Below are 26975 nucleotides of genomic sequence, written 5' to 3'. Positions count from 1 at the left end.
TAGTACCGTGCAGCGGCATACATGAACCGAGTGGCTCGGCAAGACCTCCTCGAAAAAAATATCATGAGGCACACAGAGTCTAGAGATGTTAAATTTGCGAATTCAACAAAGTCTCGAACGTAGTCCTCAATCGGGCGGTCTCCTTGACGGAGACGCATGATCTGTGTGGCTGGATTCATGTTTTTGATGGGTCGTTCTGTAACGGGTGCATGAAGATGAGACGAGGGCGAATCCAAATGCACACACAGTTTATTAACAAAAGGCAGTGTCACAGATTCATTCCAAACCTTTAGCAGGCAAATAATCCAGACAAGAGTAACACAGTAAAATAATCCAAATCACACAGAAAAAACAAGAGCACCCCCTGCAAACCACATGAACACCAACAACGACCCATAAAACCTAACTGAAGAGCAAGAGCTTAAATACACAATGCAATGAGTAGCTAATGAACAACAGCTGTAACTAATGAAGGTGACCATGGTGACTAATATGACAACACAGAAATGGAAACCAAACAGGAAAGGAACACAGACACAATGGAAACTCAGAATGCATTTCAACATAAGTCCTTTAGCAAGACAAAACAAAAGACCCAGATCGTGACATAAAGTCACCATGAAATCAAAACTGACAATTCTTTATTTTACGAAATATTGCAGTATTTATTATAAATGATTTATTTGTGCACATCATTTTGTTTAATTTATGTGCCTCATAATCTTTAATACCTTCCCCTCCCTCTTGCCCACATCTCTTCGCTTCTCTGATGATGTGTTTACTGGTGCAAAGGCGGGACAACCTGTCACTCACATGAGATCCACCAATAGCAAACCACAATCATCTAATCAATTCCTGATAGACAAAATAAAGTGCTGTCTACTTTTTTCTTGCCGTTTAACAAGGATATACATCATAATAAGGACGAAAAGATTCTCGCAACTTCTGTTTCATGTTAACTTTAAGGGGTCTTATCTTTCTGCTTCCTGTCCTGTGTATATATACCCCAGTGCTTCATTGTCAGGTCTTGTCCTTCAGTAGCTGTAATGTTGGTACTCAGTTCAGTTTATCCATGTCTTGTTTTCCAGTTTTTAGCTCTTTTTTTAGATGTTCTGCACTTTGATCCGTCTCTCCCTCGTCTCTGAGTATGCCATGTTAGGGTATAGCTGATTTTTTTTATTTTCTTTATATAGTCCTTGAGGAAACTAAATCTATCAGGTAATATTTGGATTAGTTTATGAACTCAGTGTTCCCACGGTCATGGAAAACCTGGAAATAAATAAAATCTTTTGGTTTTTATTGTACAGTCCTGTTCCCCATGTACATAGTACACTCTAAAAAATGATGGGTTAAAAACAATCCAAATTGGGTTGAAAATGGACAAACCCAGCAGTTGGGTTAAATGTTTATTTATTTAACTCAACTATTATTTCAAAATTACTGTATTGTTTGCTTAAAATGAACCCAAAATAGGTTGGAAATTAACATTTATTAACATGTTTAATAAATGAACATTTATTAGTAAGTTTAATGAATAATAATTAAACAATAAACATTTATTAAATTGTTTATTAATAAATGTTCACCTTTCGATTATTACTGTTGCCTCTAGTAATTATGTGTCTGATTTTTAATTTCCAACCTATTTTGGGTTCATTTTAAGCCAGCCATAAAGTAATTTTTAAAAAACAGTTGGGTTAAAAAAAATATTTGGGTTAAAACAATCCAATCGCTGGGTTTGTCCATTTTCAAACCAACTTTGGTTGTTTTTAACCCAGCATTTTTTAGAGTGTATGTACTTATTATAGTAATTACAATAACTGGGTAATAACTAAGGACTAACCCTGAACCTATCCCAAAACTTAACCTTAATCCCTGTAGTTACCATGTAATACTTTCTTAAGTACACTATGGAATATTTTCCGTATTCAGCTTCAAGCTCTAATGTCATCTAACATGCATCACCTAATTTTTACTAGAAAGAATGATTCAGAAAGGAGGAAAGATTCTCAGTTTCCACAAACACTCCTCCAGTTGTCTGTTCTCCAGCATCACCAGACCTTCTCCCCTCCTTTTCCTCCTTCTCCAGAGTTCATGGTGTTCATAGAACTCATCATTTCTGTTCTGTTCTATTTCATTCTTGCGTCCTCCTCCATGACAGTCCTGGTCTATCCCACTTCTGCCAAATCATCAATCCATCTTATAATCAGTTCTGAAATTTACACAGACTAAAACAAAGACCAGACTTCTGGGATAAATGAATATGGCAAACATAGTACTGCAGTTCCCCTCATAGTTTTGAAAGTGTGCATTGGCATTGCTCATCTAATTTTCCCTTTCCAAGCATCCTCACAAATATCTATGCAAATCCTGCAATAACTCAATCTCTCTTGCGCGCAGAACAGTAAACTTCCCTGGAGCTTTTGCGCTGTATATTCTCTTCATCTCAAATGTCTATCTAACCCTGTGATCTTATAGTAACTGCAGCTAAAATGTTAGAAGTTGGTTTTGTTCGATGATTCAGTCTGCTGTTTATACAGAAGATTGCTGACTGCTGCCTTTGGCTAGATTGTTTCCATCATGCACAGCAGTGGGTTTATAACCAAAACATGTGAATTAATGTCTCTGAGTCATACTAAATGACATTTTCCAATGCTGAAGTGTCAAAAACTCAAGTCGCAAACTCAATCAAATAATCATATAAGTAGGGCATTGCAGCTACAGTAAAACATTTGGAAAAATAAAGTGGGACTTTTAAGGATTTTAATATATAATTTGATAACCTAACATAATCTCATGATCCTATAAGTTTGCATTCACCATTAAAGATCACATGAATCACCGTTTTTGCATTTTTCCATTATTTTTACAGAAACGATACATTTCACCTACATATCAAAATCTGTCTCATTTCGAATGACGCCGCCCTGGACCCGACTCATATAACTACCAAATGTCCCAGAAACATTTTCTAGCTTTAAAACACATGTTGATGAGGAAGCACAAGCAACTGTGAAATGCCAGGGTAAGAACAGCTCTCTTTAATCACAGCTGAAAGATTTATGTTGACCAAAGTGAAACATTTATATTCAGCTGACAGATTTCAGACACTGATATGACAGGTAGTCATTCAGAACTACAATGCATACCCCTTAGTCCACAAGACATTGAAATGCTGTTTGACATTACAGTAGATCAGCCCTGTAGACTCTGGCAGAGCTTCACTGGGTGTTATAGGACAAAGCTTTCCTATTAATGTCTTCCAGTGTTTTAAATCCTTGCACATAAAATCATCACCACAGCAGATACCGGGCTTCTACCTCCAACCCATGTTCTTGTGCTTCTCGGGTATGTTCGGGAAAGTATCGTACTGTTTAAACAGCAAGTACTTAACTTTCCACAACAGCTGTTCAATAAACACAGGTCTGAAGTGTCAGCAAGTTTTAAACATTCAGAGATGCCATTATGGTAAACCTGGCAAATTCCTTCTCGTCTCCGTCATGAGGAAGACCAGATTAAAGGGCTGAACAGAAGTGCAGGATACAAACATTTTCAACATCATGTCCTAACTCATGAAAAAACCCTGTCTACCATAATAAAAAGTAAACAAAATGTCCTCAAAAACAATATATGCAGTTCTTTTTTTTTACAGATGAGGGTATGCCATGCAACCTGTCCATGCCTAATATTGCTTTCTTTCATCAAGTGACAGATGTTGTGTAGATTTTGATTCTCATCCTTTTAAAAAGTTGCAAAGCCAGTTTATTTTTGCTAACCTTGTGAAAATGAACTGCACTTGTATTGAATGCGTACTTGTGCACTTTAAAAAAAAAAAAAAAAAAAAAAAAAAACGTAGTTGCAGCCACTTCAATACTGTTTCTTAACACACTTAAGTACTCTTTTTAAGTGTCAGATTAAATGTTTTACTTTAAAGTACACTTTAAATCATTATGTTTTAATAACCTTTTGTAATAAGATGTACACTTATTTTGATGTCTTCTTTAACATACTAAAGTCCATGTGTTATTTGATATTACTTTTAAAGCTAATATATTTTAAATGTACTAAATTGCAACTTTATAATTATAAATGTGTATAAATAACAGATGTATTTAAATATGTAGCATAAAAGTTTCAATAGAAAATATATTTTAGTTTACCATAAATGCTTCAGTTCTTTCAGCAGTAAACTTATCTGTATTTCAAAAACAATAGAAGTATTATGGAATTACATATAAAGATATACTTAAGTCCAAAAAAACACCTTTAAGTTCAACTAATTGCATTTAATATTTAAACTATTATACATTTTCGTTTCATTTTAAATATGTAAAAAATAAAAAAAAAGTGTCTGAAAACATTGCATGCATTTTGCTCTTCAGTATCCTGTTTAATGTACATTATTTCAGTAATAAGTACTCTTTTTAAGAGGGTCATGCGTTGCTTTGGTGTTTTATAATGTTTCCTGTGGTGCACTTAAAATGTTAGTATGCTTTTTACATCAAAAATTGTCATAATTTAGAAATAAAAGGCATTTTTCCTACCCTGATTTCAGCCCTCTTATTTGAACTCTCTGTTTTAAAGGGCGTGTCTGCTGTGAGACTTCAGTGTAAACGCCCACTGCTGTGATTGGCTAACATCTTTGCATGTGAAATAGCTAAGTATTACTCTCTCTAGAAAACTTTTAGCACATTTTTACTATTACAGCTCTCAAGGTTAACTAATCGTGAAGTGTGTTGATTATAGCATTACATTTAGATCTATGGCATTATATTTAGATTGTGGCATGAAAGGTTGCAGTGATGAAGATTGTAGCCGATCACAGGCATGTTGTTGAGCGCCTGAAAGCAGTGATCTCGTCAATGCAACTCAATTTCTACACACTAACGAATGCTTTCATCATAACTAACAGTGCAAACACGATGTAACTAAGATTCGTTGAATAAAACATGAGTTTTGGCGCGAGTCACTGATAAACTCGCTGTTTGATTAACAGCTCCAGCGCTCATTGTTTGATTGACAGCTCTAGTGATTGTAAAGGGAGCGTTCTTTGATCACTTTCTATATACAATTGTTTAAATAACAGATTTTTATCCTACTAAGAAAAACAAAGTGAAATTGACAGTTTAGTTACTGGTTTGATTTACTGACACATAGACAAAGAACATATGAATGTGAACGAATCATTACATATCAGATCAGGCATTAAAATGAACTCAGTTACTTACATGTTGTTGCACTACTGACAAGTCCATATCGTAAAAGTCTGTTTGCAAAGCCTGCGCTGAAATGCGATTGATTTACCAAAGAATCCACAGTGAAATGTACCGAATACAAATAAATAAAGCTCAACTGAGACATTCACATTGTTGAAAATAAATAACCATATTCCCCACACTAGGATCCTTTGAAAGGTAATGTTATTTTTAGTCCTGTATCGCTCTTTTTCTCCTTCTCATTTCACTAACGTGCCAGTGGCGGGGCTAATGTTGCAACGATGACGTAGGTGTTGACTTCTTATGCGGAGACTGCGTTTCACCTATCTATGACACAGATAAGCACATTCCGGGACGATTCGTTCGCTGGGCCTGGTGTCAATAAAAGCCTTTATTGGGCTAACAAGGGAGTTTTCAGTTCTGAAACTTACTGGATGCTTATAGTACAATGACCTCATATATCGAAAGCTCAAGGAAAAGTTGATTTCTCAATTCATGACCCCTTTAAAAGTATGCTGAAGTGTACTTCTTTTTCATAAGGGTATGCATGATTATATGTTAAGTTGCCATTTATTATATATACATTTAGCATTGTTTTTTCCTGCTGTGACTCCATCATCACACGTCCTGATTTTGCAGTTAAGACACGTTCCTGGGTCAACATATTTTGTTGATCCTGGAACAACATTCCTGTCTGAAAATTTAATCCTAACCGTATCTCAACCCCTAAACCTAACCCTACCCATAACTTATCCTTAAAATCAGATGGAAATGATAGGTGAATAAAACTGATGTAGAAGCACCTAACCCTGGTTGTAAGCCTAAATTTGACAAACTGTAAACTTGTTCCTCTAATCTGATTGGTTGATTGCAATGTTGTTTCAAGGTCAATAAAGATGGTGATCCAAGAACATGTTGTACTTGGTGAAATCAGAAGAGACCTGCACTGGGCCAGAGTGACATAAAACATGCATCTCAATGTGCTTAGACAACCTGTTTTATAAACTGTTCAGTAAGAATGTGCTCTGGCAAAGAACCTAACTGCCATTCTCACTGAGAACTGTTTGTCTCAGATTTTGGACAGGGCTCGTTTAGTGTATCTCTCTTCCAACAAAGCACTTGCTTTCCGGTATTCGTACCAAGAATTCGTTTTATATTGTCATGCATCCACTGATGACCCTGACTGAAGTCTAAATCATTTATATCAAAATATCTGTGCTCTCTATACACTCACTATTCTTTGTACACTAAGAAAGAGACAGCGTGAAGTGTCAATGGTGTGTGAAGAGCTGACCAGTGCTTGTGTGGTCTAGGGGAGTTTTTGATATGATTCTCAACATATCCTGTTTATTGGACAGTATTAAAAAAAGGTTCAGTGACCTAAATTCATTTTTTTCTGAAGTGAAAGACAGACACCATCTTAGTATCATAGATTTTTATAACCTTATTTTCAATTTGTGCAAAAAACAATTATCTTCTGGCTTCAAAAAGAAACAGAGGACATACACTTTCATCCTTTTACAATACTGACTTGAAAACAAAGCACAAATATGAATATTTACACAAAACATTTTTAAAGACTGTACAAACATCATACTCAAATATATTGCTCCACTGAGGTAACCAATTCAAGAAAGTGAAAAAATTAAGAAAATAAAAGTAGATGAAAAGTAAAAAGCAGCAAAACGGAAGCCTTCAAAGGGATTATTGTGCTCCACGGCCTTTATTCCATATAAGAACATCTATATTTAGTCTAAATCCTGAACTCTGAACACTATCCAACTAAGAAATATGCATTAAGATAAGATGTCTCTTTCCTCTTAGAGGCATGGCTTTACATGCTTTCAGAGTAAGTACCTTTTTATTATGTTGCAGTATAAAAGTGGTTTAAACAAATCAATGTTCAGCCGCCACTGTGCACTTGGGTTCCTTTCCGTGCGAAATAAAAAATTAAGTTAAACCTAATGAAATTGCTTTTGGCGGTGATGTCGGACTCTGGGTTGTATATAGCATTTAACCAAACAGGTTACACATTGACAGACATTTGATTCTCAAGTGAGCACATATCATGTGTCACATTCACAAATATTTGGTTCTGTTCCACAGAATTTGCAGTTCTGAGCAGGGGTTAAAGGAGGCATAATAATAAATAACAAAAATGAACATGCCATAATGAAAGATGAGCTTAAACATGCACTCAGTGACGCTGAATTCTCCTAGGACTGCACATTGTTTCAATGTTTTTGCACCTTTACCATAATGACAGAGTAGTGTTGACTCTGGATGGCTCACACACATTATGAAGGGAAGGTCTCTTTGGCTTGGAGGTCTGCCTCCTTTTCTTTCCCATTTCTCTGCATAGCATCTGTTTGCCCAATCCATGTCCAACAGATCCCCACTATATAGAGCGCAACAGTCGGGTTACGGAAGTAAAGATCCTATTCATTGTCTTCACAGGGAAATTTGATTTTAACAATAAGCCTTTAGGTTAGACGTACTATGATCTTTTATATTTGTAATGTTGTGATTCATCTTGGAAATGGTTGGTTTGGTTTATGACAGAATTTTTTCCCCTACGGATAAATTGAATATGAAAAATAATTCTCGAAGCAAATCCGCAAAAAACGTGGGTGGTGAATGTTGCGCTCTATTCCTGCTCTGGCTTCCAAAAAAAAAAAAAGAAAGATTTGAAATCAAGCAAAAAAAATTTTTTTTTTTAAAAATTAGAAACAGACAAGACGGACAAATCATTAAAAAACTGTACAGATTAAATACAGTGTAATCAATATGCATTTTCTATGGAAATTAGAGATTTTACATGTAATCAAAACTAATAGAATATAATCCAAAAAATAAACTTACTTGTTTGATTAAAAACAACAACGATTAAAACCAGCACCGCTGTTAAAATACCATTTCAACCGCACTGCATTTTGTTAAGAGTTGCATGTGTGGTCAAAATATTATTCACAATTGTATATAAAACCTTTGGAAGCCCATCAATTGACCTAGCAGTAAGTTGGAGAAGACTTTGGTCTTCTTTAAATGTCTCTTTCCTCCAAAAGTCAGAGAAAGATGGAAGGGGTTGCAAGAGCAGATTCAGAGACCTTTTGTGTCCCGTCAGTGGCGTCTCACTCTCTAACAGCGAAGACACGGAACGAACCTCCTTCTGTGTTGGTTTTACTGCAAGACAGAGAGAGAGAGAAAGTAAAAACAAACTATTAGAAAAAACACACACACACAAATACTTGCCACTTTATGAGCAGGCCCTTGTGAAACATATTAAGTGTGAACTGAATGGACACTTAATTTCATGTTAATTGCTATTAAATGAAAAGTGTAGTTTAAGTTTAAATTACTGTCAATGCAATTAGTTGAATTTTAGAGGCTTTTTTGATCCCTGAATGTAGGACTTAAGGAGATCTTTATATGTAAATCCATAGTTACTTCTATTATCTTTGAAATATGATAAATTATAAAGTCGCAAGTTAGAACACTTAAAAATGTTTACTTTAAATGTAATGTCTAATAACACTATACTAAATGTCTAATAAACATTATTAATACTATGATGATTTAAAATGTATTTTAAAAGTTAAACATTTAATTTGATATTACAAAGTGCACTTTTTAAAAGTGTTAAGAAACAGTCATTAAGAACTCTCTTTAAGTACACTTAAGTGGCCTTTTATATCATTATTATCTGCAAGTACAGATTTGAAGTACACTACAAGAGCACATTCAATGAAATTAAGCACACTTATTTTTCACAAAGAGGGACAGTCAGAAAGGAAATGATAGGGATTCAGCTTTGGGTTGATTCGGTCTGATTATCTCCTTAACTCTTGTAGATGTTCAATTCAAGAGTGTCAATGCCCTCTAATCGACTAGAATGATTTGTGTACATGCTAGATTCAGATTAGCTCTGGAAACCATGACATTAACACTGGCTCAGTGCACGTCTCGTGCTGTGCTTCCATTCAGTTTTCTTCCAGCAGCCATTATTGACTACTGTTCTTGGCCTGGCCTTGCCCTTTTCATTTATTCATAAATGGATTGGCCTTCAGGTGCTGGTGTATTGGATATGTTGCTTCGTTGGCATCAAATGTGCTGTAATTATCCTTGACCGGGACCACTGAGTCAGACACCAACAACTTTTCCATCCAATGGTAATATGGAGAGCATGTGAATACTTCCTTGTTAATAAAGTTCTCACGACTGGCTGCCCCCCATTTCCCCTAGATTGCATCATATGAATAGCGTGCGGTGAGGAGAAAATCTATCCAGGCTGTCAGTGAATGGCTTTACTATGCTCAGTCTATAGGCTGGTCAAGGCCGGCAACAGTTTAAGAGGCGAGGATCGATTCCTTCGATGATGGTGTTTGATTCAGGTGTTAGATTTCATTACACTGGAGCCGATTCTGTCGATTTAAGCACTTTGCGCGCAGCATTGGAGAATAAGCAAAGAGCCCCTGTGTGGTCCATCCTCGATGAGAAACCACACCATTACTCTTCAACCACTAACGTGCCACAGGCAGATTAGGCCCATCGTGGCTTTTGACCGCTGAATTAAGTTACTTAGAGAAAGCAAAGGGAGAAAACGAGAGCAGAGGTGAAGGGAGATACAGGACATGTACCTCTCAGACTGGATGCCATTCTTCATGGTCCCGGTGTAACTTTTCCTCTTATCCAGAGCCAGGAGGTCCACATATCCCCCGCCGGCTTTGATCACTCCAGCGTGGATAGCTGCTCGGCAGATACTGGAGCCCTGGACATGAAGAGACAAAAGCGCATTCTTTTAGTCGGCATGCTTTCCAGTGCCATTCTCTCATAGAGAGGCTTCATAAGTAGTTCCGTTGACCTTCATGCTGGAAGATTGATATCATGCTTCCTCAAAGCATACACTTCCACATGTTATATACTGTATACTACCAGTCAAAGTTTGGAATAAGTTTTTTGAATGTTTTTGAAAGAACAACAATAGCCTCTTTCACACAGCCATCCCGGTAAATTACCGTAAAAATACCAGAATGACTACACAAATATGCTGTTCACACAAGCAACGGTGTTCTGGCTTTTTACCGTTAACTCTTTCGCCACCACTGATGGAAATTTAAGTTAATTGTGAGAAAACGCTTTCCTGCCATTGACGGAAATTTCCGGCTTTCTGTGTTTTTACTGTTATACGGTAGGGAGCGCTATTACGCGTCCTCTAAAAGAGTACAGCATCTCCGGATCAAAACACAGGCGAAGAAGAAGCAGAAACAAGCGATAGCATATGTAAAATGTAAAATAACACGATCATTAATATTAAACAGCATATAAATCAAAATGAAATGTCGACCCAGGATGAACTATAGGACTGTGCGAGCTTTGGGGGTGTTGATGAACTCGAGCTACTCCATCTACGTTTTGATTATCATTCTGAATCCGATCCAGATGTAGTCTCAGCTTTTTGGCAAAATTTTGCTTTTTTTTAATGAAACTTGCCCATATTCAAGTGTAAAGGAATGCATGAAGCTAGAATAAAAGCGTGTTTTTTTTATATTCATACAACAAAATATTCTGGAGGCCATGAAACTTTTGTGAATATTATCAAAAATCCTGGCGGTGGCTGGCAACTTTTCTCAAAAACGCTGATGGGGAAAGAGTTAAGAGATCATTCACACATCATCATCAAAATACTGGTAAATTCTGTGATGTCAGTCATCGGAAATTACCTTTAAACGCTGCGCCATTGTCTTCAATAGCCCGCATGAGGAGCAGCACTTTAGTTTCAAATTGATAACATTTTTTGATGTCTGAGTGACAGCCTTAAGGGCATGATCAAACAGAACACGTTTTTGCTCTTAAAAGTCTTAAGGGAGTAATAGTGATACTTGCCATAGCACTATGCAACTATGTTTTCCACGGTCAATTCCACAGTCCTTGAGATGTAAACAGTCTAAAGGAGCCTAGACAAATGACATCACTTCGATGTCTACAGTACGCATAACTGCAAGGCCAGAGCTCAAGAGCTCCAGAAAAGGCAAGTTGGCCAGACGCCTGGCAGCTTCAGTGTGTGCATGAACTCTCTGGAACTTCATGTACCTACAGTTTTTATTCTTTTAACCTGGAAAGGAGGTTCAATTCTGTCTGCTTCTGCTTACCAAACAAATCAGTATGACCCTTACTTGCAGGCCCTCACCTCACCCCGGCCTAAATTAATGAATAAGCACAGCTCTGGTTGGCATTATCTTATAATACTCATCCAATTGCTCATGCACTATAAGTGAGTATAAGTGCACTTTCAATCAAAGGCTACCTTTACAAACTACCAAGTCCAAACCACTGTAAAATGAAGGTTAGTTAGTGCTTGCTGGAGAGCGTGCTCTGATCCGAGGCCAGCTCTACAGACGCTCAGCTTTTACAGAGGAATGTGGCCGCAACAAGCCAAAAAGGCCAAAAGGCAACAAGTTCATTCGAGTTCACACACCACTGAACAGCCTGGCCATTCCACACTAGGTCTCTTCTCCGGTGAGAAAAAGACATGTGAGAGAAGCTAATTATCCTGATCGCAGAGAATCTTAAATTTAAGTAAGAAATTGTGACCATTGAATTTTCATTTATATATTATCTGCAAGTACAGTTTTTAAAAAAAATAAATTTGAAGTTAAGTTTTCTACAAGTGCACATTCAAAACAATTAAGCAAACTTCTTTTTCACAGCGGCTATCAAACGAATTTATGCCATAATGAGTTAATAAAGAACCTACAGGATAAACTTACACTGTCTAAGCTGTTCCCTAAACAGTTAAGCGGTCCATAAGGCCAAGACCTGACCTCAGGCATGCATGAGTCAGTGTAAAAGAGCTGCTCTCCAGCTCCACTCACACAGCTGCTGCTCTGTGGTCAGTCTACACTCTGGAAGAGAAATTAGTGGCGACAATGGAGCCCACCTCCACCAACAACTCCCTTAAGACTCACACAGACAATTCCCGTGGTCGACCCTCACCACAAGAGTAGCACGCTCACTTTAGCACTCATAAGTGCTTGACTACAAATGCCTGTTCGCCCTCATTTCCCATCTCTCAGCCCTGTAATGCTCACGGACTGAAGCAGGTACTCACATCAGCGTAGATGTTGCTGCCGACCACTGGAGCCCAATATGAAGGTTCGTTTATGCAGTTAGCTGGGCACACCACTCTGATGAGATAGAGGTGAAACTGGTAAGGTGCATTAGAAAGTACTTCCAGATGACCTATTACAAAGTGTAATCTATATGGTGAGTGTTACAATACTTTGAACTATACCTTGGACAATGAGAGGTGGACGTCTTGAAGGGACAAATCTCTGCCACTGTTGTGTAGCAGTCTATTGTTTGCTCTAAAAAGGGAAAAACAAAACATTATTGGTCATCCAGACCAACTGGCAAAGATAACAAAATGTTATTATTAAAATAATATTAATATATTATTTACAATATATTCGGTATGTTATGAATATAAAAATACATACATCATACACTATTAATAACTAATTAATAGGCTGATTGCACAATGAAAAAAAATATGAATAAGAATATTTGCATTCACATAATACACTTTAGCATACTTTTAAAAAGAGTACTTTTTGCAGAAATCAATATAAAACTTAAGTGCGAACTGTTTACTGACACTTAATGGCATGTTAATTGCAATTAAATGAAAATGTATTATTGTTTAAATTTATATTAAATGCACTTAGTTGAACTTAAAGAGTGTTTTTAACCCACTTAAGTAGTACATCTTTATATGGAATTTCAGAATTACTTCTATTCTCTTTGAAATATGGTTAAAGTGTACTGCCGACAAGCATTTACGGTAAACTAAAATATACTTTAATGTCATTTCTATTGAAACTTGTACGTCATGTATTTAAATATATTTGTAATTACACATTTTGTAGTGATGCGATTTAGTACGTTTAAAATATAACTTGAAATGCAATATCCAGTAACACACAACTTCTGATTGCATGCTGAAACAATTATAAGGCCAATAGATGAGAATATTTGCATTTACATGAGAATTATTAAAATAAACAGCAAAAAACTCACCTTCCACTTTTGACACCAAAAATGCATTGCCAGGTTTGTATTTACTACAACAATAACAACAAAACAAACAAACAAAAAAACACAGATTAGATTGAATAACTATCAATGTGGAAAGGTAATTGTGGACAAACGTAATTAAAATGACAATATCATCATAACATTCAGACTACCTGAATGACTCGACACCATTCTTGGTTGCCTTTACAAAGAACGGGAAGCTGTCTTTTCTTGTGATGTCAACAAGGCCTCCATTGTTGTCAATTATTCCATAGTGGATAGCAGCACGGCAAATACTTGATTGCTACAATAACAGGGAAAAAAATGGAATTAATAAATAAATCTAACATAATCTAATTAAACAGGACTGTGTGAAATCTCAAAGTAGCACTTACAACATCATAGTACAGCGTTCCCCACACTTTCCCCTTCTTATTTAAGCAGTTGGCTGGGCAGTTGTACCTATGAAAGAAAAAAAAAAAAAATCACCAGTAAATTTTCTGAACTTATCATCTATTAAAATCTTCAAAGAAGCATCTACTTCATTCAGACTGACCTATTGCAGGTTGCTCCTTTACATTTGTCCCTCATTTTTGTCTCACATTTAATATTTTGGGCTGAAAGGCAAAAGAAAAAAAAAAAACAGTAGAAATTTAAAACAACTTTTAACATGAATACTTTAAATAAATGTACAATATTACTAAAGTTAAATTATTTTAATAGTTTTAAAATATAAATGCTAAAAATGTATAAATTATTAGCATTAATTATTTAATAATTATTCAGTTGTTGTTGTTTCAAGTAATATTCACACTAACCTAGATAGGTTGTGCTTGTAGTTTTGGGCAAGGAAGGTGTGGCATTTGCAGGTTTCTTAGGGGAGAAGGGCTTGGACTGAGGTTTAGTTGGAGTAGTTTGAGGCTGTACAGGCTCCTGAGGCTTCTCCACCTCATTCATATCTGGAGACTCATGACGTATAGGGTCTCCTAAAAACAAAAAACTCAGAATTAGATTTCAACTAGAGATGCACCGATAAATTTTATCCACCGATACCGATAGCTGATTATTCAGAATGGTATCTGCTGATGCCGATACAGGTAGTTTGATTTTTCTTAAGGAAAAAAAAATCTCTCCCAAATAATGCTGCAAACTATACAGGGAACCCTCTCATTTGGTACACTATAGTTACAAATAACAACAAGAGGTATTATATTGCAGTATTAAACTATATAGCACTTATCTTCATGGCAAATTTATTCAAGCATAAATTTTTAATTAACAGTAAATAAGCTCCTTTCTAGTGTTTGTTTTTATAGCTAACTAACAAACTGTGAACATCGGATAACTTTCCTGAGGTAAATGCAACGTCAAGTGACATATTGTTAACAAGCTGTTTTACTGACATCTTTTCATGGTTGAAACACAGATTGAGTGATTACATGAGACATGATACAGATTTCGGCAAGTTGTACTGTATCTTTCAGCATACCTTCAGATGTTCATTCATGTTTTTCAAGATACAACTTGTATTAAAGTGGAAGAATAGACTTGCGTTCCACACTGCACTGCACGGCGTTGTCACGTAACATTTAAGAGCGTCAAAACGCCATTTATTGTTTTAATTTCATGATGAAATGGACAGAGTAGAGACACAGAAGAGAGAAAGATGAGACTTTGTTTCTTATCAGAAGTAACAAAGCATTAAGCTCTTTGCGATTATTTGGAGACGCGCTACAAATAATGTTTGGTCTATGGAAAAACCTGGCAACCCTGGCTTGAACTATAGGTATTTCATAAGGTCAAATAGAGCCTTCTTTTCTGTAGCTATTTTTTAACTTTTAAAGCGTTATTGTCGCTTTAACTTGCCCTAAATTTAACACGAGAGATTTTCCTGACACACAGTACGAGTTGCAATCTGACACGTTTTTCCGCATTCTTTTGACTGGATTGACAAGCTATATTAATTCCTCATCAGCTGTTTTTAAACATTCAATAGTGAAAATAATAGCTTTTATCGGCCGATACCGATTATTGGCCGATACAGCAGTGCATCTTCTAATTTCTCTATCAGTCCTCACCTTTGTAACAGAGGTTGTTTCTGCAGCCTCCTCCGTAGCTTGGTGGACACTGGGAGCAGGAGCGGCCATGTTGGTACGGGGCTTCCCCAATCCAGTTTCCCCTAAAAGAGGGCACAGGTTCAGCATGAGTTTGGAAATAACTGCAAAATCTGCACATTTGACTGAGCACTCAGAACACATTATCACACACTCTCATGGATCTCAGGACTGATTTAGGAAAATAATCTCCAGCTGCCAAATTAAATCATTAGCTTGGAAAAGAATAGCATATTCTGTCAATGTTTTCCTTTCCTAAAATCCTTCATTTACTTTTCCATTTTCCTAAGGATGAAACTTCGTTGTTAGCCTCTATGTTTTGAAGGATGGAATCTTTGCTTTAAAAAAAAGTTTTGTTCCATAGGATAATCATCAGGAATAGTAATTAGCCATCTGGTGTTAAGTGAATAAACATCAGCAGAAATAGCACAGTTACTGGTCTTACTTTGGTGAGTAGTTGCAGACGAGATAGACAGAGTTCTCCCAGACCTCTCCCCACACGTTCATACTTGGACACGTGTGTACAGCACAGCCAACACGATTGGTTGTGGCCCAGACCAGCTGCAAACGAAGAAAAATACAATATTATTAGTGCCGTTTGCTAATGAGTTTGCTCATACTCATGGTTAGGGGTTTGTTCATAAATATTGAATCTTTACATGTAATTTGATGACCTCAAATCATGATACAAAGCACTTATTATGCACTCAGTATTTATGTTTAAAAATACCTGCATGTAATTACATCTGTAATTAATTTTTGAAGTAATTGAAGTAAAAGGGGTAGTTGAGCCTACCCATTAACCCAACCTTAAACCTACCCATACCACCAAACTGGTCCCTAACCTTACCAGTATCCCACCTCAATAGCAGCAAATGTGTTTTGCAATACAACAAGAACACAATAAGTACATTGTACCTAACAATTATTATTATTATTGACGTGATTACATAGTAGGTAAAGACATCTAATATAAAGACATCCATATCAGCTCCCCCCGGAGGAGGAAGTGTTCCCCAGCAGGAAGTGTTCTCTGTTCTGGGGCAGCAGCAGTAGATTGATGGGGCCACAGGGGCCGTGAATAGAGACTGCCCTCTTTCATTATGCCCTGAAGGGCGGAAGGAGAGCACCTCAAGTGTGACCGGGCCAGTTTCCTGAAAAACGTGTGTGATCCTTCCCTTCATCCACTCTTATCCACACAAACAAAGTAATGCCTGCGTGCAGCCCATTGAGTTGTGGTCAAGGCCTTCACTTATTCGCTTAAACACAATAGGGTTCACCGGGTGCAGCCCTGCAGCACGAGCCAAACCATTTGGCTGTGAAATGAAAGAGAAGTGCTTAGTCAGGCCTTTTTTCATACATACAGTTAAACCATAGTGGGTTTGCATCCAGCCCCGTAGAGAGAACACGTCTCAATACTCCCTTGAGGATGCACTTCCTGTGCAGAGGCAAAAAAGAGGCCACAGGCGGTGTCGGCTATGGGATAATGATACAGCAAACTAATCAGTCTCAAAAAACACAAACTCAGGTTTATCCCTGATGGATCGTTTGGCACAGAGAAGATTGTGGGGCCCTCACACAGCATGTGAGAGAGGAGCAGAAAACGAGAATTGCTGCATGGATTTGGCGCGGTTCCCTTATGACTTTGCATCTTCAAAAGTATTCGGGTCAAACAGGAAAATGATTCAGGAGTCAAGCAACTCTTTCCAGATGCTTGTGACCTGCTTTTAGAGGGCCAGCGAGCTGCGAGAATGTGGGACAAACTCATCCCAGTGATAAAGTAAAGTCTGAGAGGACATGATGCCATTTCCCAACCCTTCTCTCTTTCTTCTTCTTTTTTTTTTCTGTTATTGTCTCGCTCAGACTTTGGTTTGTCTCTCTTTCCTACTTTTCTTTTCTTTGTGCATTGCATCTGCTTGATCTGGCATGTTCAATATGTTGACAGTATCAACACACTTTTTTTAAATACCACCAATTTTAAAAATTGGGAAAAGGAGCTGTTAGTGTAGAATGAAACCGAATAAGGGCTGCAGCAAACCACTGGTTACTTATAAATACCTACAGTGAATGTAAATATTATTTGGACACTAAAAGGGGTAATTCACCAAAAAAATGAAAACTATGTCATCTGCCATTATGTCGTCCAAACCCGGACTAATCCTAACCCTTCAAAAAGTACAATAAGAAATCGTAAAAGTAATCAATATAAATTAAGCAGTTTAATCTAAGTCTTCTGAAGAGATGCAATCACTTCATATGATGAACAGATTTAATTCACATATAAGCATTGATCAACGTACAAACCTCAATGGACTGTCAATAGATGGACACATTTTAATGAAAGGTATTGTAGCACAAAAAAACTAATTACCAATTGGTTTGATATTTTGATATTTTGTGATGCAAAATCACATATTTTTTGGACTAGCTTAGGTGTCCAAATACGTTTTGGGGCCATTATATATTACATGTGTTTTGTGTGACACTGTTCTGTGGGAGGTTATTAAACACCAGTGGTCAAGGCTGCACTCCATATGTTGTTTTTAAAGGCACTTCTATTTTTAATGCAGGTCACACATGCTACTTATTAAACACCGCTGGTGAGGAGAAAATCCAGGCTGGCATGTGCACACCTTCGCACGCAAGTTGTAAAATCATAAACAAGGTCATGTTGTTTAGTCCCACTGGGATAATTGTTTGCAAACTGTTAGCAAACTGATCTTTCTCACTCACTTGTGTGTAGTGGGTGCACATGGGTCCAGAGCAGCGATCAGGGCACCACGGGTTACACTCATGCTGGTAAGGGTAGGTGTAATCCTTCACCTCATCGTACCAGGCCTGCACATGGTAGGCAGGAGAACGGTACCTATCAGGAAAGAGACATAATTATTTAATACGATTATGAGTTTCTTTGTATAATTCTTTACACAAAGCAACCTTCTGTAAAGCACATTCACAGTACATGTTTTGCAGCATGAGTCAAACCCATGACATTTACATCCAGGTTTCCTACAGCAATGCATTTCCATGACTTTCTCAAGTTCAATATTAATAGATAAGGATTTAAAAATATAATACAAAATTCATAGAGATCACTCGGGTGGATTTCGATTTCAATATTAGACCATGGATGTAATATGTTTAAAAGATTAGCCATGATAGTTTAAGTAAAAATTAGTTAATGTCAGCTCAAACAGTAGAGAACTGCACTAGCAACACCAAGGTCATGGGTCTGAATGCATGAACTGCATGAAAAATTAATACCTTTGATACAGTGTAAAGGCATAGTCACATTTACCATTGCTTGGCCAAATTTCACATTCGAAATCCAGTTATTTCAATAGGATTCACATGAGGGTGAAAAATTTCGTCATGTAGATTTCACATTGGACTCATGTCGAATTTGCTGCGTTGCCAAACAGAAAGCTGCTTGGTTGGAAAGTGAGTTATGTGTGAGCTTGGCTTCATGCATCGTTATACTACTACACAATCTCATGGCAATTCGTAACTATTTTAGGTTTTGGCAAATTGGTGGCCAATTCGTATGACAACTCATTTGCACATTTTTGTTGAATCTGCTGACAGTTATGTTTATGCGTGGGGTTAGGGGTGGACCTTCATGCTTTTTTTCTAAATATTGTACATTTCTGGACTATTCACATTGTATGAATTTATACTAAATCACAACTTGATTGTATGAATTCATACAATGTGAATAGTCCGGAAACATATGATTTTTTGGGAGGGGGGGGAGAGATTGGGTTGTTATACTATTTAAATTTGAAACATGTGACCGCATCTTAAGGTACTTTGGATAAATACATAAAAGTACATGTTAAATAAGACAAAAATCAAACAAAAGTCAAAAATACAACAAAAAATGTCCCCAGATCTAAATGCCTTCAGTTTAAAAAAAAAAAAAAAAAAAAAAAATCTCTAGAGATTTTTTCAGACCTGAAATCACAATTTTAAAATTGTAATATTCTAATATATCCATGTTTTCCTTGACTGTGGCCATTGTTATATTGTACAGGAACAGACTGATATGGTCTTTGTAAATGTGTGTACTCATACCTTCCCCAGTGCACTGCAAGGTTCTGCCCAATGGACATCAGTAGGTCTTGAGGTCCATGTTCCCACTGGCATTGTTCTGCCCAATGGGTCGCTGACTTCTCCAGTTCATCGTCCCAAACCTGGTCATACACACACAAGCTAAATCAAACTCCCAGCAGAACACACCAGATTTATAATAATAATATATAATTTATTTGAGACTTTATTAAAATGAGTTTTATTCACAGATAATTCCCTTTGCCTTTCTCTCACTCTTCATCTTCACTGTAGGACTGGGAATCAGGCCCAATACAACTAAAATATTGGCTACATGCACGCACATCAGAGCTTGGCTCACATCCATTGTAAATCCCCAGCAATCAGGGTTAAATGAGACAAATTTCCCTAGCTTATTTCTCCACCTGTAGGGAGAGAGGATCACTTCGCTCCAAAGAACAGGGTTCTTCACCTCTGAGGAACTCTCAGTAAATTTCCAACTGCATGATGGGTACAAACAGTCACACATTCTGTAACCTCAGTTCTGAAGGTGCTGTTTGGGACTAAGCCACGTTTCTGAAACCCTTACTTGTTCGCTGAGGCCTGGCAGCGGTTCTGAAACCCCTGCTTGTGGTAGACTCCTGTCTTTCTCAAAGGCATCAACCCAACTACATTAACCATAAGGCCTTGCTCTTTGTATCTTTCCCTTAAAAAACTCACTACATCAACATTACATTTACTTTCAATGTACCATATGCAAAGGTACACAGTGAACAGAAATAAAGCAAGGCTGTGCTCTCAGTAGGTCCCCAGTACACATAGAATTAAAGTCTTTCCTACAAAAAAGTTTTTAAAACTCAATTTCCCACAATGCCTTGCAATGGCCTACAATTAATGCTGCCTTCATGTGCTATTGGAATTAGTGTAAATAAGAGTGTTCTAGTTAAAAGTTGGACATGAATGCCCTCTCAAGTCATGTTTACCACTGGGAAGCTCGAAGATAATTTTGATACCCAAGTTTCTGATTTGGGCGGGCCATAACCTTTAAAAATGGCGAACGATTGCTGTTGTGACTGCTATTCTTTATTAGTTTTTCCCACAACAGCTACATCACCTTGTCTTGTCGTTAAAGTAGCGCATATTTACATATATGAATAATCATTTGAAGCGTATTGTATGTTTCATACACAGCAAAAATAGGCTGTATTTGACCATAATTCCAGAATCGTCTGCAAGTTCGCTATCAAGATAGAGCGGTGAATGTTTATATGGTTGTCAATGAATGGAACGCTAAATATTTTGGCTTTAATAAGATTTTCCCCCAAAAAAATAAGCAAGAATAAACCTGGTGTCCTCCATGATTCCTGTGAATGCGACAAGCTCGTAATCACAACTTTAGTGGGAAGTAGGAAATTTCTGATAGCATGTTAGGGCAGAGTAAGGCCTTCAAACTGAGTCAGTAACTGTCGGTATACAGCTAATGTAAAGATAATGACTCACCTTTGCAATTTGCTTAATGAAAATTATTATTCATTAGATAGCATGTATAAATATATAGGTTGTGTACCAGTGGAGGTGTATCATCTACTGGTACAACAGAACCAAGCTTTTGCCAGGTAACTCATTATTATTTTAGCATTACTTCTAACTGGAACTTCAAAATACCTTCTTTTGTGTTCCACAGAAAGAATAAAATCGTACTGGCTTAGAACAACATAAGCATGAGTAAATGATGACAGCATTGTCATTTTTGGGTGAACTACAACTTGTGAAAAAGAAGTGCACTTAAATGTATTGAATGTGCACTTGTAACCTACTTAAAATCTTAAAAGTGTATTTAAAAAACTATACTTGTAGATAATATTATATATATATATCCTACTTAAGTGGGTCAAATAACACTCTTAAGTTAAACTAACTGCATTTAATATAAATTAAACGTATAATACATTTTCATTTAATTGTAATTAATGTGCAAATAAGTGTTCAAAACATTACATTCAGTTCATCTTCTTTTAAAGTATATTATTTCCGCAGTATGTACTCTTTTTAAAGGTATGCTTCTTTTTCGCAAGGGAATCCCTTTAACACATGCAATTGAAGGCAGCAAACAGTACCTGCCATTACTGTCACATGACTGAAGCCTCATATCTGGTCCAGTAATGTCACTAATCTTTGGCATTGTTTTCTACCTGTGTCATGACTCTAGTGTCAGCAGGCAGCTAAGCTGCAGTGCAATTGTCTCCACAGTAAAAAGGCACCTCACCAAGCTGGCTGCTCTGCCTCCCAGTGAGTTTACGTTTTCCAAACAAGGTTACACTTGTAAAATCAATATGTCTCTTCCCATGAAGCCTGTATTTGGCACCTACACAAACCTAAAAATATTTACTGCACCAGGAAAAAAAAGATGACTGATGCTAACACAAAATGCTATTAGTATAAATCTGGGTCATTAATGCAGAACCGAATGGTGGTTTTGTACAGCTCTCAACATGTGTGGTCGACATAAAAAAATGCCTTTGCTGCAGTCTAAACTCATAGCATCTCAGTTCTAAAACCAAGTGAAGCGTCTTGCTGTCTACATTAACAGTTACATTCTAAAGCAGCATACTAACTGAAATAGAACCTCATAAGTGACTGATTTGATACACCCTTCATAGGCATAGACAGCAAACTAGACAAACTAATAGGATCTAATGTTAGCATGTTGCTAAGCTAACCTACTGAAAAATCCAGCATTGCTGGTCACCAACATAAAGTATGTTTTGCGTGCTGGAACTAGCATGAGATGCCAGTTGCTGGTTTGTTGGTCACCAGCATGAGAAGCAGCTACACCAGCTCAATTTTGCTTGAGAATAGCATGACTATGCTGGTCCACTAGCTACTATACCAGCTCTAACCAACATAAACCAGTATGGACCAACATGGAATTCATGCTGGTTTATGCTGGATTTTTCGGAACACAAATGAAGATCTTTTTAATGAAATCTGAGAGCTTTCTGTCACTCCATTGACAGCCTACGAAAATACCACTTTCAAGCCCCAGAAAGGTAGTAAAGACATCATTAAACACAATTTACTACTTTATTTACATAATATTCATCTCCTCTTGTGTTAGGACAGAAAACTCTCAGATTTCATCAAAAAATATCTTAATTTGTGTTTTGAAGATGAACGAAAATCTTACCGGTTTGGAAAGACATAAGGGTGAGTAATTAATGACAGAATTTTCATTTTTTGGGTGAACTAACCCTTTAAAATGCTTTCTAGATAAGCATCTCCCAAGGTTTTGGAAGAAAACCTTCTGAGTTTTCACCTTAGTTAATTTTAGTGTTTCTGTACAGACCCTCAATATTACATTAAATCATAAGAAAGTTAGATGTGAGTGTAAAATGACATGAACCATGTTCCATTCTCACCATGTACTCCATGTTGGCGGCAGTTGGGTACACCTCTCCTCTCAGCTTGTTGTGGAGTTGCAGGATCTCCTCCCTGTCCGTCCACCTGATGGCTCTGCGAGTGCGTAAAGGCGCATCAGCTTTTGTGCTGTTGGGCTCCAGCTCATCCTGGTAGCGTTGCATTAACTGCCTCAGCTCCAGGGAGTCAGGAAGGAAAAGGGAAGCAGACAAACTGGCTACCAGGAATAGCAGGGCAATGGAAAGGAGCCTGTTCATGGCAGCAGCGAGAGCAGCGTTGATGCTTTCAGGGTCGGACTACAGTAGACTGCCTTGTGTGAGCGTGTCTTCAGTGCTCTGTTCTGTCAAATCTGGAAGGAAATATGGTTTCCATGAGGATAAGTGTTGGGAAAGTTGTTGGAGAAAACGATGGATAGTAAACATGTCCATGTGTTTACTAAAAAGAGAAATAAGCGCTTCAAAGAGGAATTTGCACAACTGGTTTCATTAGTCACTCTTATTGCATCCTGACTAAACATACACCACAAATAGAGGAATCCAATAACAACAACGATCATAGTGAAAAATCTGAGTGTTGCTATTCTGGAACTACATAAGATTTATCCATCCATGTTGTACAGTAACTGCTCCTTTGTTTAAATTCTGCTTGTCCATTAGTTGAATCTAACAAAAACATGTACAGGTTACATTTCACCCCAGAATCAGTAAATAAGTACTTTTGCATAAAGCAAGCACAATTTTAAGACAAATAAGATTCACTGTGATATTACTTTCATGACAGTTGAACACATTCAAATTCTTATTACCATAATGTATTCATTTTTCTCAGAGGTCTTTACTGTCATGCCTAATAATGTTAACTATCACTATTAAAATAAAAAAATATTGAAAATTTTATTTATTTTTAAATTAAAAAAAAAAAAGTCATGAGGTTACAGTAAAAATATAGAAATATTTTATTTAAATCAGCATGAATTAAATTGGTGATTATCTTTACTGTAATACCTAAAATGTATCTGTATCACTATATTACAGTAAAAATGTTAAAATACAATGTTTTAAAATTTAAAATCAGCATACATTAAAGTGTGATTATCTTTACTGTAATTCCAAATAATGTTTACTGTATTACTATCACAGAAAAAAAAAAAATTAATAATACTGAAATGCAATGTTTTATCTTCATGAAATCTTCATACATTTTAAAAGTACAACAAATACTACAACCATGATGTATAAATACTTAATTTAGATATTAATAATATATAATAATATTAATAATAATAATAATAATAATAATATTAATTATAAAACAAAAATACATAATATATTTTTTTAATTAAAGTAATATGAATCGTGCTTAATTGTCATAAAAAATTCAAATGTAAAAATGAAAAACATCTCAATGGTCTTAAAAGAGGCAATTCCTTGTTTGTTTCATGGGTATTTACTATGAAATTTGCCATCTATCCTCACTAGAGCAGATGAAATGGCCCACACTGATCCACATCAAATGAATAGTTTGTGCTCCAATTAGAAGAATGTATATTGTTTGTCATAGTCAGTTCACCTCAGTTTGGACAAGCCAAAGCCCTCATCATTACAGTGAAATCTATCAAAGGCCCTCATAACAAAAACCCATTGTACTCTCCTTACTACTCAAAGGATCAAACTACTAAGCCTGATCTCCTTCGATTAGATTTGTTGGTTTGATGGACCAGCAGGTCTGTTTGATCTCTGCATATTCAGAATCCATCCATACGCTGAATTTTGTTTATCAAACTCATTAATATCCTGAGGTGACAGTGGGACAAAGGAAAATTCATTAGCAATGAGGAGAGAGCGGAATAAATCCACAATCAGCAGCTGTTTCATTCACACATTTATGAAAGCAGATCCTTCTCTGTCCTAGACTGACTTTCTCTGGGAATGGAATTGTTCAGGATTGGACAGCGACTGGAGGAGGTGTCGAAAATGAGAGTGAAGAGCAAGTGAATTTGGGATATTTAGTGGAGGAAGGAGATGGAAGAGAAAAGTGACCACCTCCAGCCCACACATCTAAATGCAGATGAGCCAAACACGTGAAACATAAAGTCCCAGAATTGTCATGCTTATCAGGACCTATAGAACAATCCAAATCCCTCTCATGGCTCCCTAATTTACTTCTCGCACTCTCTAACTCTCTCTGCAGAGCCTTGACATCCAATGCCAAGTCTGAGTAAACACAGGCACTGCTTTAGTTCCAGCTGCCCCTCTCTTTCTTTCTTTAGTTCACATTCAGTGCTGTCTCATCCCTCTCCTGAATTTTATACTACCATGACAGACAGAGCAACCAGGAAAATGCCAACCGGGCACCTGGTTCACATAAGCACGAGCCAAAACATTGGCAGGTGGTCCATCTGCACTTTACAAGGCAAAATGCTTTTCGGTTTGTGCGCATTGTGCTTTGCACAAATAGTAAAGTTTAAAATGGCAAGAGATTATGACATTTTGATATTCATCAACTGAGCTCTCAAATCTATATGCTGATAATAAACACTGACTATCAATGGTTTCACTACCAAAAAAAGGAGAAAAAGCTCCTCTCTTGATACTGAACTTCAATGGACTAAATGCATCAAAATGCAATGAATCAAGAATGTCTATGTAAAAAAATCTAACTTTCTTGGTAAACTATCTTCTATACAATAAAAAGCCAGAAACACCGTTTACCTAGTCTGAATCTTCTCCACAAGCAATTCCAGAGGTTGCTGCAGCTCAGTGTCTTGCGGCTGGAGTATTTTCCTTGAAAGTCAAACAAGTGTGAGTAGTTGAGGCCGTTTGGCAGCTGTGGACTGACTCTGTGGAAGCAGCTCAGAGCCTTTTATAGAGAAGGAGAGGCGCGTGAAGTAGAGGAGGGGGAGGCTGAAGAAGGCTGTGTTCTTGGCTAAACTCCGGTGCTCTGACGAACGATGTCAAGATGAAAACGCAAAGAACGTAAATCATAATAAAACACCTCCAGAGGCACATCCAGAGGATTAGTCAACACCACACGACAGCAGGATGTTTGTCAATGAGTTATCATTTTGTAATATGTCATTAGCTCTGTCAATACATTAACAGTTATATTATACATAAAAAAAATTAATTATATATAATAACCTGCTGTTATATATTATAATATTATATTATAATTATATATACACACACACACACACAGATAATAAAGTCCAGGTGTAATATAAATATAAGCTCTATATAAATAACAGTAAAGGCATTAGTTGTTAACACGAAGATGAGGATAAAGGATAAGGATGAAGTTCAAATCACAAACACTAACTCAAATGAGACCGGACACTAAACACAGGAAAAGGCTGGACTTAAGTATACTGACCAACAAGGTAATTAATGAAACATAGCTGAACTAAACAAACTAATGACATAAGTAACCATGACAGCACAAAAAAAAGCAGAAAAAGCAAACAAAGGAACACGTGACTAATGAATACAAACTAAAAGTCCATGAAAACAAAACTAAGAACAAACAAAACTGAATATTTGTGACATTACGCCCCCTCCTGGAAGGAGCGACCTCGCGGCGTGAAGAGGAGAAGGAGGCAGCTTATGAGGAGGACAAGGAGATGGCGGAGGGATGGTGACAGGAGGACGAAACCCTGGCGGCGATGATGGTATATGCCCGCTGACGCAGACCCAGAGCATGGGAGTGACGACAGCTCAATGTGGAGTCAAGGGAGGGAGGAGCCAAGGTGTTGACGGGGCCAACAACATCTGTGCGACAACAGTTGGAGAAGGAGCCGATGGATCCCAGGGCACAGATGGAGAGACGATGGACCTGAGTGACACTGCTGGTACAGGACGCATAGGTGAAGTCACAGCAATAAGCATCTGAGACGGAATCCCAGAGTCCCCGGAGTCCCTAAGGACTGAGGTGGAGCCAGAGGCAAGGAGGAACCCGCTTGTAGCCGTAGGGGTGGAGGGACTGAGTAAGTTCCACAGTGGAAGGCTTGTAAGTTCTTGCGAAAGTAGAGTGACGACTCACCGAGGTGGGTAGGACGGTAGGACGAGGGAACCCGGTGGAGCCACAAAGTCAAGAGTCTCTGGTGGAG

The 26975-nt window shown here is 37.3% G+C and overlaps 1 protein-coding gene across 1 annotated transcript; it reads right to left on the bottom strand.

Annotated features, from left to right (window-relative positions):
• Positions 1 to 6636: 6636 nt before the first annotated feature.
• crispld2 (cysteine-rich secretory protein LCCL domain containing 2) lies at positions 6637 to 25825 on the bottom strand. Its single transcript, XM_051898515.1, has 15 exons — positions 25582 to 25825; positions 22873 to 23219; positions 19478 to 19596; positions 18137 to 18269; positions 15849 to 15964; positions 15368 to 15468; positions 14108 to 14275; positions 13846 to 13906; positions 13685 to 13751; positions 13463 to 13593; positions 13293 to 13336; positions 12508 to 12580; positions 12325 to 12400; positions 9854 to 9984; positions 6637 to 8399 (listed from the first exon to the last, which is right to left on the bottom strand). Exons 2-15 carry the CDS (start codon positions 23125 to 23127, stop codon positions 8348 to 8350), a joined length of 1527 nt encoding a protein of 508 aa, XP_051754475.1. The 5' UTR covers positions 23128 to 23219; positions 25582 to 25825; the 3' UTR covers positions 6637 to 8347.
• Between the last annotated feature and the right edge of the window lie 1150 nt (positions 25826 to 26975).

The sequence above is a fragment of the Ctenopharyngodon idella genome, chromosome 7 (genome assembly GCF_019924925.1).
Source record: "Ctenopharyngodon idella isolate HZGC_01 chromosome 7, HZGC01, whole genome shotgun sequence".
In the NCBI taxonomy this organism is placed as follows: Eukaryota; Metazoa; Chordata; class Actinopteri; order Cypriniformes; family Xenocyprididae; genus Ctenopharyngodon; species Ctenopharyngodon idella.
The sequence above is the reverse complement of the archived record's forward strand: the minus strand, read 5'-3'. Positions and strand labels throughout refer to the sequence as shown.

What these genes read in the sequence shown, in the direction of transcription:
- crispld2 (XM_051898515.1), bottom strand. Translation starts at nt 23,127, where the DNA reads ATGAACAGGCTCCTTTCCATTGCCCTGCTATTCCTGGTAGCCAGTTTG. An exon ending in CCGCCAACATGGAGTACATG is followed by an intron (nt 19,597 to 22,872) that starts GTGAGAATGGAA and finishes GTGTATGACCAG; the next exon opens with GTTTGGGACGATGAACTGGA. An exon ending in TTTGGTGTCAAAAGTGGAAG is followed by an intron (nt 12,581 to 13,292) that starts GTGAGTTTTTTG and finishes TTCCCTTTTTAG; the next exon opens with AGCAAACAATAGACTGCTAC.